Here is a 13,562-nt window from a genome sequence, read left to right on the forward strand (position 1 = left end):
TAATGTGTTAGGAGTAGCTCAGCTTTTTAATAAAATGAATGCAGTGATTTTGCTAGCGCTCGTCACTTTCGTATTTTACGAAAGGGTTTTCTCATTGACGAAAGTATTTCAAATCAATTTCGTCACTTTAATTTTGAAAGTGTAAAAAAAAATTCGCAATAAAAACTATAAATCTACCTGTCTTCATGTTTTTGACAAGTTTATGACCTCCAGGTAATTAACATTTTTAACAGGTGTTACAAGTTGTGATTACAACTAATCCGCTTATCGCCATCTGATGGGTCACTAATCCGTTAATTATTATTAAACCCCATAATTGAATGACCATTATAATTATTTCCCCAGGAAAATCAGTCAGTCGTCAAGTCATTTCAACAACCAGGAGTTTAGTTTCGTCAATTAATCAAAAATGTAACAACCCGGTCAGTTGGCATTTGAATTTCAATATTTTTCCAATGATCTGAAGTTCATTTGTCGTAGATTCGTCATTTGAAGGCATTTTCGTCATATTTGATTTAAATTTTCATCAAAAAACTTTCGACAATTTCCATTTAAAATAAAGAACTTTAATGTGTTTATTCAAAACTTTCACGAGTTAAACAGGTGCTTCCTGTATTGTGTTCTACGCATGCGTGAAAGTATTCCTTTGACTATTTATAGACTTTAAAAAAACGTAAAATACGAAATCATTTAATTTAGAATCAATTAAACGAGAGAGACAAATATCTCTTACTAAAGGAATTTAAACAAAAAAATGATAATTTCCTGATGAATCCGGACTCGTTTTGAATTTATTATCCACGTGTCACTTCCCGTTTTCGTTTCATTTTAAAACCGAAAGTAGTAAACGTGATCTATTGTTGATTTGTTTACAACCTACTTTCAGTCATTATTATAGTTCCAAAAAGGATTTTACACATTTACAACTTGAAAGAAATGATTTCCAAATATCGATATAGACCTTTTATATGGATAATGATTATGCAGTGAAATAATCATTGCAAGTTAATTTCTGCTGTGATTCCTTGTTTAAAAAAAATAGAATCCAACTTTTGTTGATCAGGAATGACCCCTGGAACAAACTGAAGAGAAATTGTGAACTAAATTTCTGGATTCCATGTCAGAATCTTTCATAATAATGGCCAATACAGTCAAATCATACAATAACTGCCAATCATGCTGGTGCCTCAATCCCTTAAAATCTGACAAATTAAGTCAAAAGATGAAGCTAGTAATATACATCATTGGTCCCTTGCTTTTACACAAAATAAGGTTGATTTTAATAGAGCGCAAAAGTGACTAAAGCCCTCAAAATCCTAGCTTAAACCCTGTGAATGGTCCATATTTTACTATTTTACTACCTTTGTTTTGTAGATAATGTGTTAGGAGTAGCTCAGCTTTGTAATAAAATGAATGGTCCATATTTTACCACCTTTGTTTTGTAGATAATGTGTTAGGAGTAGCTCAGCTTTGTAATAAAATGAATGGTCCATATTTTACTACCTTTGTTTTGTAGATAATGTGTTAGGAGTAGCTCAGCTTTGTAATAAAATGAATGGTCCATATTTTACCACCTTTGTTTTGTAAATAATGTGTTAGGAGTAGCTCAGCTTTGTAAGAAAATGAATGGTCCATATTTTACTACCTTTGTTTTGTAGATAATGTGTTAGGAGTACCTCAGCTTTGTAATAAAATGAATGGTCCATATTTTACCACCTTTGTTTTGTAGATAATGTGTTAGGAGTAGCTCAGCTTTGTAATAAAATGAATGGTCCATATTTTACCACGTTTGATGAAGATGTTGCTTCAGCATTTGCTGTGTACTGTTGTATTAGTATAAGTCATGTAAGTACTGTCAAACTATACACATGTATATATATTAAATTTGAGAGAACTGTGAGAAGACAAAATAATTTATGGTTGACCTACTTCGTAGGACTGCTAAGAATGATCCCGAAAAACAGAAATAACAATAAGCGTAACAAACATTATGTAGTAGTTAATAAAATGTAGATTCATGACATAACAAGCTTTAGAGGGATAGACAACCACATATTAGAAAGAAAAAAAGTTTGCATTTACGTCTTATTTCTCAAAAATGTAAGTTAAGACCTTATGTTATATGTATATAGGGTTTTTTTTTCAGAGAAAAGTGCCCGTGTTCAGTCATTGTCCTTTATACCCTTACTTAACCTTAATTGCCATTAGTTATAGATTCTCAGGAGTTTATAGTAAATGATAGTAAAACAATGTCCAATTGACTCTTTTGTCTTTAGATCCAAAAACTATGGTATTAGATCCATGGTAACAGATAAGTGAAGAGTTAGATAAAATGGATATTGTCCAAGAATACAGTATATTACTAGCTTATATTGCCAAAAACCTGCTTACGTCAAAGGTTCTCAGGCTACTAACTAGATGAACAGTTACATTGCTTAGGATTTGTTTATCAAGGATGCTAAAAGATTAATCTTTCATTGGTTACATGCAAAAGGGTATGGTAAAATTCATTTCTATTTGAGAAATCTTAAAATGGTTGCTCAATTCAGACTTTTAACCTTTAAAGAATTTTGTTATGAAATCTAGTGTTTTGTGCAATTCAGAGACAAATGTACTTTTGCACAACAAGACTTGATTAAGAGTTTAGTTGACACAATTTACAGACGTACTTTAAGAGAAATATTGCCTGACTTAACCTAATTTGTTCAGCATTAAGATCCTAGCTTTTATTAAAATGCTACTAGTTTCAATTGCTTACTGTTGATAATCTAAATTATCATGAAACAAAGTAAATAACAGCATATTTGAATTATCTAGATTTAAAAAATTTATGTAATTTTCTAAGAAAATGTGAAAATTTTCTGGGAAAATACATTTAGGATGGATGATGTAATAAGACAATTTTTATATCTTTATGAAATGAAATTATCATTTGACAGTGCAAAATCAATTTCAGTTGAAATGATAAACATTGATGAATTGTCTTTAAATGTCATTACAAGCTGTTGTTATTAAACTTCACACGCAGAGAGAAGAATTGTATCAAATTGAAATTGATTTTTTGTTTTCATGGATTGCAGTATTCTACCAGCTGTGGTTACCTTACCTTGCTTTCAAATTCCTGTAGTAGCCAGCACATATTGCTTTTCAAATCATGTACTGTCCTTTCTTTTTTTGTTCCAAGTTAGTGGTGAACTTAATTGGAAGCTTGAATATGCATGTTTTGTGTCCTGTCTACAATAGTAAGGGAGTTTTATGTTTTCTGACTTTGCATTCTTCAGGTTGTCTGTTCCTTTATCCCTTTTCCATTTAAAGTTTTTGATCAAGAATGTTGTTACCATGAAGTTCTGTTGTGGTCACATCAACTTTATTTCTATGTAACAATGCCTAGAATATGGTTAAATTATATGGATTACCAGAAACCCATATTGCTTAAAACTGAGATGAGTTGATAAGGTCTTCAGGGAAGGCAATTTAAACAAATATAATTTAACATGTCAGATAATTTCTCACAGAGTACTTGTTGTTGACAAATACCATTTGATGTGTCCCCCCCCCCCTTTTTTTTTTTTTAAAGATTAGAAATATTTAATAATAAAAATTTGTAAATTATTACAGTCTTTGATGTACCAGAAAGTCATAGCTGCTCAATATCGTAACAGCCTTGCTAACGAATTAATGGTTTATCATATGAAGGTATCCTGTCGTATACTGTCGTCTTATATAACACACGAATTCAATCATCTTGTTTGATATTTCTCTGTTTTGTAATTAGATTGATTTTCTTTGCCTGTGCTAGAATGAAGAAAGATTGTATTAGTTGATCAAAAATCAATTATAAGAAAGGTCAAGAGTCAGTGAATGAATTCTGACATTTAAAACTTAAAACGTATTATCTTAGACATTAATGTAGGCAATACTTATATTCATTTGACTCTTGAATGATAGATGAATTGAAGAAAACTAATACAAAATCATTCTAGCACTGGGTATAACTTACTTTTAGTTTATTTTAATAATATAATGGATGAGCAGCTGGTCTTGATAATTGAGACTTATTTTCTGTTTTTGAAAGTCACTTTTTGACACTAAGATAAATAAGGTTTTCATGTATAGATAGTATTGTAATCTATTAACAAAGTTGCTTTTTTGTTTGGGCATTTAAAATATACTGCTCATATTTTTAATAAGTTTTGGATTTTCAAAGATTTTGGCCTTGGGCATCACTGAAAACACGTTTATTGTCAAAATGGACGAACATTTGGTACAGTTGATTTGACCAGTTTGAAAAACAAATACTTTCTTTAATTTTGCAAATAAATGGGGAAAATATAATTTGTTTAAAAGGCTGATGAATTAAAAGGATCCCGAGTATATAAAATTGATTAAAGTTTAAGCTGTTCATGTATTATAGTCTCACATAGATAGTATATTTAATTTATAGTCTACATTAGCTTTATAGTATCTGTGTTGTAGTTTGCTTTATAAATTATTAGTTAACCAAAGTATAATTTAACATTGATTATTAGTCCTGTATTTATGTTGTAATTTTGATTTCAGTCTCTTATGTACCAGAAGTTACAACGATCACAGCACAGGAATAAATTAGCAAATGAATTAATGATCTATCATATGCAGGTTTGTTGTCAAAGAATAAAAATATGTAGATTTTTTAAAAGGTAAAGAGGTCATAGTTCATCAGTAGTGCAGCAGCAAAGCCTTTTAGTGTATATTTAATGTGAATTTGCTTTAGGATTATGCTTTTGACATCTTTAAAATAATTTCACCCTAACCACAGCATATGCTTTAATAGGATTAAGTGTCCTTCAACATAATATAAGTTGTGACAAAGAGTCATTTTTTTAAGAGACTTTCTGAGATGTTTTGATTACAGTTTACTGTATCAGTTGAATGAAAATGACACTTTTTCTGATCAGGAAGGTTCAGCTGATTGATTGGTGTTTAACGCCATGTGCTGTTGTGCTATTTCATGGAAGCCAATTTTTATTGGTGGAGGAAGCCTGAGTGCCTGGAGAGAACCATTGACCTTTAGTAGAAAAACTGACAATCTTAGTCAATTAAGATTTGAGTAGAGCACACCTGCCATGTGTGGGAAAGAAGGTTCACCCAAACGTTTAAAAGCCTATGATGTATGAATTTGTAGCAATGTTAGGAATTATATGTCCAAAAAGACCTAAATAGAAAAGTCAAGAGTCATCTTAGGTCAGCTGTTGTCTAAGGAAGTTCGAACATTAGGTTCTTAATAATTTCTTAATTTATCAAAAGACAAGTTTAGAAAATATGTAAAAAGTACTGACTCAATAATTTAAATTATGGAGCTGATGATTTATACATTTGTGACATAACATGTTCATCCTATAGTTTTACCTGATTATCTGAACAGATGTAAATAAAACAAAGAGTGATTCACTTTTTGCTGAAAGTATTTTGATTTATTGTCAGAAAATGTACAATTGACAAAAGTATTATCTATGTGGAGGACATAAACATTGATCAACGTCAAGGAAACTTTGTGCATATGGCCATTATTGAATTATTTTTTCTTCAATTTATGTAGGATTGTGAATGAATGCTTTGTGATGTAATGTTTTTAGTTTTTTTTAGTTTCATTTTTGCTGCAGTTTATGGCATATGTATTTAAAAAAATAAGCAAAAACCGCCCTCTGCTAAAAAGAAAAAAAAATCAAAGACATGTGTAACAGTGCACAGTTGAGAAGAATATGTATTCCATACGTTTACTCTATTCCATAAGAAAAAGCTGTACTTCCTAATGGAAATATGTTAAGTTTTTAAAGATTACAATTCTTTTCAACTAAATGTTTTAAAAGAAATAATGCTTGCTCATTTATGTCTATTTTATATTGTTATAAATATTATTAAATTATTAAATTGCATACTTCAGAACAAATCAAATTATTTAAAAAAAAAAACGCAGTTTATCATAGAAAGTTGACCAAGTTGAAAATCTCTTTCAATCCAGAATTTATTTCCAAAAATGTAATGCAAATTTGCTCTTAAGTAAATGCCAGATGAATGAAAGATTCTAATCACCTTTATAAATTCCAGGTGGCAAGTGAAGAAGTTCAAGAATTAGCACAAAGTGAAATTCCACCTCCGTCTCACTGGCATCCTAATTTCAGCAAATTTAATTATCCTCCAAGAGAAGTTCCAGAAGATGAAACTCCATTAGTATGTATCATATGACAGTGATATCATATTTTTATGATCATGAAGTTTGTAATTCAATATGATTGTATTTAGTTAATAATTTTAAAATTATAGAAATATCTTTTTTAACTCATCAGTGACCTATATTTTTTATTAGTGTTTTTAAATAAACTGTACATAAACTAAATAATTGTAAAATTTAAGCGATTTCTGTAATTAGGTTATTTTAATTTCGATATTACCTCTATTTCTCCTATTAGCTCAACAGAAAAAAAGGACATTAACAAAAATGTATGCTTCTTCCGGAGGCAGATTGTGAGCTTAAATGAATGGTGACCTCATTTTTTTATTTCATTTTTCTTTTACAGTGACTTGACTGTTAGTGTTGCTCTCCACCAATTGCAACTCATTCAAAATTTTGACCAAATTGCAATTTGTTTTATTAAACCAAATTGTTCAACTGGTCAGAATATTGAACAAATTGTTCAGTCAAGATGTGAAAGTGCAAGGTGATAAAATAAAATATACTTACAATCCTATAAGACTTTAACTCAACTTTAATGATGTTGTGACAAAATTAATGATGTTGTGACAAAATTAGTTTATCAGTTTGTATAGTTATATTATAGTCATTTCCATGCTAAAGGTTGCACTTTGTAAATACAGCTGTTTCTCAAAACACGCCTCTTTTGGGGAGTAATTGAATATTCATAGAAAATTCATTTTGTTTACAAACTGGTTCCCAGTTATGCTCTTTGTGTTCCATATCGCAGAGACAGAACTTGGGAATGTTACCAGTAAATAAACACGTGCATATTGTTTACATTGAAATCTGTGGTAACCTTTCATTCGAGGTAGGGGTAGTTAAGAAAATTAGTGTAAGTTTAAACTCTGAGAAGTTCAGGTCATATAAACGTTGAAAATATGCCGCACAGCCCTATATTTTGACCTTTGAAAAAAATTGTGATGCATATGAACTTTCAATTCTAGGATAAGATTTTTTTCAAAACTTCATAGTAAAAGTGGTACAGTTTTAGTCGTAAAAGGAGTTCCTATGGGAAATTGCATTGTCAATATTTACAAAAATGCAACCTGAAGAGGAACTGTTTAGTTTGAATTGCTATAAAATTGTCCAAACTAAGCTTTCATATAGTTTTTCTTTCTAAAAGTATTCTATATTTTTAAGAATCAGATATCATTTTAAATAAAACATCATATATTCAGTAAAATATGTGTGAAATAACAATATGCTATTGATAAGTTTTCAGGGGAGATAACCTAAAGTATTATTCTTTTGAATAAAGACTTTTTGAAAGAAAAGTTGTTATCTCCCCCATGGAAACTTTCTACAAACATATATTGCAATTTTACACATATTTTACTGAATATGAAATGTTTTAATTCACATAATGTCTGATTCTTATTTTTGTAAATTTTTAGAAAATATTTTCCACTGTAATTACTGGGCCAAGTTCATTATAGATATAGATAATTGTAGCAACAAGAATGTTCAGTAAAGTAAGATCCAAAGGAATGGATTGATTAGTTGGTTAGAGACTGCATGCTTTAAAAGATATAATTTTTTATGTATGGTTATTTAAATGCAAAGTCAGGAGAGCTATATAACATGTAAAAGTTGGTCCATTGTTTAATATGCACATAGACTAAGGTGAGCGACACAGGCTCTTGAGAGCCTCTAGTTCAATTTGTTACTTACTTTTCATTTCAGTGCTGTTTAAGTATGTTTGAAGATTTAGGATTTATATCAAGATGGAGAATAAAACGGGATACACTTGCAAGGTACTTAGCAAGCTGATAATCATTTGTGAAAGATTTAAATTTTGATATCCTGTTCTGCTACATAGCAAAGGAAAATATGTTTACTCGTGATATACAACAGGTAAATCTGAATCATAAAAATGCAAAAAGTTTGTACAACTAGCAACCAATATAAAAAAGAAGATGTGGTATGATTGCCAATGAGACAACTGTCCACAAGAGACCAAAATGACACAGACATTAACAATTTCAATCTTTTGATATATTGACAACTTTTTGTTGTGTCTGCAGATTTTGGTATGCAGTTTTTCTTTTCTAAAAAAAGTTCCAATTCAAATGTTCTAAAAAATAATTAGTATGTATAGACTAATATGTTTGTTGATTTTATTTACTTGTTATGAATATAAGTAAAAGTCTGTCAAATTTAATGTTATTATTATGGGAGGTCTTTTAAAGGTAACTCTGACCTCAATATGTTTTAACCCCCTTATTTACAGAAATGTGAAAGAACAATATGTCATATGTTAACATTTATATTGATGATGAAGAAAGTGTCATATATATAGATAATATAATATGGCGTTTTTAATATCGCATCTGTATCAACCCGAGACACCAATATAATCCCAAGAGCTCTGCCATATCATATACACTTTATTATATACATATATCTCAAGTAGATGTTTTTTATGTGACATGACGTCATACAGATAAGGAGGTTTGAAATGATGTCATATAGATTAGGGTTTTGATAAGCCTTTTCAACAGTGACTGCAATCGATGACGTCATACAGATTAAAGGTGTGATAAAGCTTTTGCAACAGTGCTGATATCGATATCATCACGGGTGGCTGATACAGAACGCTTGCCATTGATTGTATTACACATACAATTTATCTGTATTTACTACTAAGTATATAATATATATATATATATTACAGATTTATATTGATGGTAAAAAGGGGATACAGAAACCCACCATATCATAACTGGATGCATGCCTTTGCAGTAGCCCATTTCTGTTATCTGTGTATAAAGAATTTTAAATTAAATGAATATATGGAGTAAGTAATAAAATATCAAGTAAATTTGTCTGCAAGCAAGTATGAAACTATTCAAATTTTTTTTTAGAAAACATTGCAGTAAAGTATGGAATACTAATATATACTATACTATAATACTATACAGTTTTTCAAAACAACCTGCACCCTTTTTTGGGGGGAAAGTATGACTCCTTTTTTGGGGGGAAAGTATGACTCCTTTTTTGAAAATGGGGAAATTTCAAATAATGAATTAATTATACTGAAACTCGAAATTTCAAGTTAAAATAATGAATAACAAGACAGGTCTTGATTGCACAGTTTTTGTCTCGCCTGCAACGAATGTTGATGCAAACAAGACTTAAAGATTGCTTTTCTGGCATCTATAATGGTCAACAATTGTTAAGTTTTTTGCTTAATTTAGTTTGATAGGATCAGTGATAATTTCTATAAAGTTGCATTATTACCAATTATATCAGAACCATTTCGAGACCCTGCCCACGAGTTCAAGGTCCAGTGACTTTGAATTAATTAGTGATGTTGCTGTCCATCAGATTGTCTTTTAAATTCTGAATTTTATGCCGACAGGCGAGACATTTGTCTGGGTCAACAGTTTATTTAACTGGTATTTTCAATTGTGCTACATTTTTTGATGGGAAGGGATATTTTTCGGGAAGGGGAAAGAAATGGAAAAAAAAGTGACAATATCTTGACATTGAAAACCACAGGAGTTACAAACACTGTGTTGATTCTGATAAGTCCAGATCTCAAAAGCACTTTCACGATATAAAAGAATAACATTGCTAATGGAAACATAATATTCATATATGAAACTTATACAGAAAGACTTATTTAATTAAGCGTCAACAGGTCAATAATCAAGGTCAATTTAACAAGTTGGTTTTGGGATACCGATTTCAGTTGTGTATTGTTTGCGTTTTTTTTAACCAAATAAAATTGCCAGGCAGTGGTGTGGATTATAAGCATAAAATAGGAGAAAAATTTGAAATTGTAGAGGGTGCTTTTATTTCTTTTCAAAACTATTAATTTATCTAATCCATATTAATTTTTATTTAAGAATCCAATATTGATTGATATGTATCAAATCAAAATCAAATGCTTCTTTGCAAATTTCTCATTTCTTTTTCATAGCATTGCATAACTTAAATTGGAATACACTTGTTAACAACGCTACGAAAAAAGTGAAGAAATCAGCCGGGAACCAGCTTATGCATAACTATGTATAAACTTCAAAATGTAATCGGTTAATCGTTCCTTTTTTGTGTTTCATACTGTTGCATGTGTTTTGTTTAAGCTAAATGTCCTTCAGTGCAGACCTTACAATGTCTATTACGGTAGCATTCCACTGTGGTTTGTTACACATTTATACAGGTAAAAAATTAACAATCATAGCACTCATCTGTCCCTCCAAGCAATATACAAGTATTTTGAACCCTTGAAATAAAAATGTTTGGAATATAAAATTAAAAATATATGTTATTAGGTTAAATGTTATATTCTATTGTATCAAATGTTATATTCTATTCTATCAAATGTGATATTCTATTGTATTAAATGTTATGTTCTTTTCCAGAGATATAGAATTGTTTGCACTGTTTGTATCCTGCCTTTGCCATGATATTGATCACAGAGGGACAAATAATTCATATCAAGTTGCATCTGTAAGTTGTCAATCCTGTCAAAACACACTTTTATCTAAAAATAAAATGTATAGAAGTTGCCAATGGTAAGAAAAAAATAAATGCATACTTTGCTGAAAAATATTTTACTAAAATTTAAATTCCATTTTTATGGGCTTTTTTTTTCCCTCCAAAACTATTTATTACTATAGAAATAAAAAAAGTTTCCTGGAGCTAAAAAAATTACATGCAATAAATATTTTGAATGATTCAAACTGAGAACTACTATTTACTATATAAAGAAAGACAACCAGTACATATTCAAGTTCAGTACACATTAAAGTAAGAAACGGTTGTATGTTCAAATTTTGATCTTACAGATATTCATGCATATGATGGATTGTGAAACTCAGATCAGGAGATTAAGAAATTTTGGTCTGGAGATTAGAACTCAGATTAGGAGGTTTTTTATTGACATAAATTTTGTCGTGAATGTAACTGTCTGATGTAAGAATTGTCTTTTAAACTGTTTTTCTTCATCTTCCATCTGAATGTAATGTGTTTACAGTACCCATGTAGCCTTTCTATTTGTATGATTGAAGAAATATTGAGAAGATTTTGTTTCTTGCTTTGTTTTTGATTATTGATTGTTGACTGCTCGTAAATAAAGCCTATGACTACTATTTCTTTGTGTTTAGATTTTTATTCATGCCTCCACCTTTTTTTATTTGTATTCAATGTCATTGGTATAGATATATAAGAAAGAAATATGCTGTACATTTATAACATGATAAATAGTTGAAAAATTAACAAACAATAACAATAGTAATGCATGGTTTTTAAGCATTAAGAAAGTCATTTTGCTAGAAAACTCTAAGACTCATTGTTTCAAACACTGTAAAATATATTAGCTAAAGCACTTTCTATATTACATTGACAAACTGAAGCACTGGTCTTGGAACACTGGGTCATGTAAGACGTACAACCTGACTCTGCACTAAAGTAATTCTGACCTGGTTTCAGTTTGTGTAATTGTTCAATCAAGCAATTATCACTTGTTCATTAGCCGTCAGCCAGGTCAAAATCTACACATGTTGTGTAATCAGGTAATGTCAGTTACACCGGATACGTTCGGTACACTCGGGTTGTTATGTCTTCAATGATAAAAATTTGTAAACATCATAGTAAAAAATAACGCTTGAAAATTTCATTCAGGCAATATTTTATACACGTTTTTTCCCCCCTCTTCAATAGGAGGACTGGAGAAGACCCCTGAAAACAGGATTATTGTACTCCCGTCGGGAGGTCACATGTATGGATATTCTTTCTAAAACAAATATTAGTTTTGCTTGTAGAATCTTATCTTGTAAGTATCAAAACAATAATCACATATTGTCTGTTATATTATAGAAATCAGTACTGGCAGCTCTATACAGTTCAGAAGGTGCTGTGTTAGAGGTAAGAATTCACTGGTTCAGTGGTTGGCAGGTTATATTCAAAGACATTGAAGTCTTCAGTCACTTTAGTCCTTAATTTTGCTCTTTTTTCCAGTAGACAGAGGGCAGCACTTGTAAAATACTTTTTTCCGAAAGATTTTGATTAAAGGAAAATTAGCAGAAAAATAATAAGCAACTTTATTGAACGCATATATGACAAAAACATAAATTAAAGGAGTAGGTCTGGTAAGGACTCATTTTGGCCTCAAATTTCAGTTTCATCTGACGAAAGATTTTGACCACTTTTTAGACACTTAAGTGTCTATTTCACTTGATTCAATTAGTTAATGTGAAAGATTTTAACTGATTTAGTCATTAAAAACGATCCGATTCAAGCTCAAATATGAAAAATCTACCAAATATGCTGAAAAATGTCACTTTACAGATGGTTTTTGTCAAAAATGAAAGTGGCCGCATCCGTGTTCATCCACAACCTTTATATATGTTATGCATTATCATAAAATACAACTTACATTTCAATATTAAGGATGAACACGAATGCGGCCACTTTCGTTTTACACGGAAACCGTCTAAAATTTACCTAAAATGCTAGAATTTTGAAGATTTCAGTAATTTAGCATGACTTAATGGTGCTACAACCCGATATATGTGCATTGTATTGTCAAAAACAGCCCATATTTATGTAGCAGAAGCATTCAACTGTCCAATTAATAACTAAAAGTTTACATTTTAACAATTTTGTAAAACTCTTATATTTTGGGGCCAAAAAGAGGTCTTACCGGACCTAATCTCCTTTTATAGAAAAGGGATAGTTAACTTTGACATAATTATTGTTTTGGTCAATAACTTTTCCTCAGAGTCAGATTCAACCTTTTTGCCTTTCACCAGCATTTAATGGTTGGTTTGATACCTTTGGCTGATCATAGTTTAGAAATATGAACAATATAAAAAATATACAACTGATTAAAACATTTCTCTGCTTTATGATAACTCTGTTCAAGGATTTTTTAGTATAGATTTATTATGTAAGTGTATTTTACTTACAGATTTTAATTATTGGTCATTAGGGTTAAAATATATTTTGGGATGGAAACATGGAGATACAGTATTGTATGTAATTCAGATTAGTATACCCCCTGTAAACAAAGTTTTGGTGGGGAATATAGCAATCACCCTGTCCTTCCCTCTGTCTTTCTGTTTGTCCTACCATCTGTTTGTCCATGTACAACTCCAATTCAATAGCAAGATGGATATTGATGAAAATTTACACAGTTGTTAAACACAAACCCTCCTACATTATTGAAATCTATAATTTTGCATTAACCATAATAAATTGGTGTAAATTACTTTACACTCAATCAGACTAATGCCTTTATGGGTGTATCTTATAATCATCTTCTGGCATAGATATTTTCAAGAGACACAAAATGAATGTTAGTTCATATTTATTGTATCTA

General features: G+C 30.3%; 1 protein-coding gene across 10 annotated transcripts in view; it reads left to right on the forward strand.

Annotated features, from left to right (window-relative positions):
* LOC139485571 (cGMP-dependent 3',5'-cyclic phosphodiesterase-like) overlaps positions 1-13,562 on the forward strand; it is a 114,429-nt gene that overhangs the window by 89,023 nt on the left and 11,844 nt on the right. For 7 of the 10 annotated variants that reach the window (XR_011655341.1, XR_011655342.1, XM_071270160.1 and 4 more), the window contains 7 exons: positions 1,730-1,845; positions 4,561-4,638; positions 6,088-6,210; positions 7,919-7,989; positions 8,910-9,032; positions 10,603-10,690; positions 12,059-12,106. Coding sequence is in view for 8 of the 10 variants with exons in the window: in XM_071270160.1 (XP_071126261.1) it covers positions 1,730-1,845; positions 4,561-4,638; positions 6,088-6,210; positions 7,919-7,989; positions 8,910-9,032; positions 10,603-10,690; positions 12,059-12,106 (647 nt within the window). In the remaining 2 variants the exon portion in view is untranslated. Of the gene's footprint in view, positions 1-1,729; positions 1,846-3,618; positions 3,697-4,560; positions 4,639-6,087; positions 6,211-7,918; positions 7,990-8,909; positions 9,033-10,602; positions 10,691-12,058; positions 12,107-13,562 lie in introns of all 10 variants that reach the window. The other 3 variants (XM_071270165.1, XM_071270158.1, XM_071270162.1) reach the window with 1 other exon arrangement.

The sequence above is a fragment of the Mytilus edulis genome, chromosome 8 (assembly GCF_963676685.1).
Source record: "Mytilus edulis chromosome 8, xbMytEdul2.2, whole genome shotgun sequence".
Taxonomy (NCBI): Eukaryota; Metazoa; Mollusca; class Bivalvia; order Mytilida; family Mytilidae; genus Mytilus; species Mytilus edulis.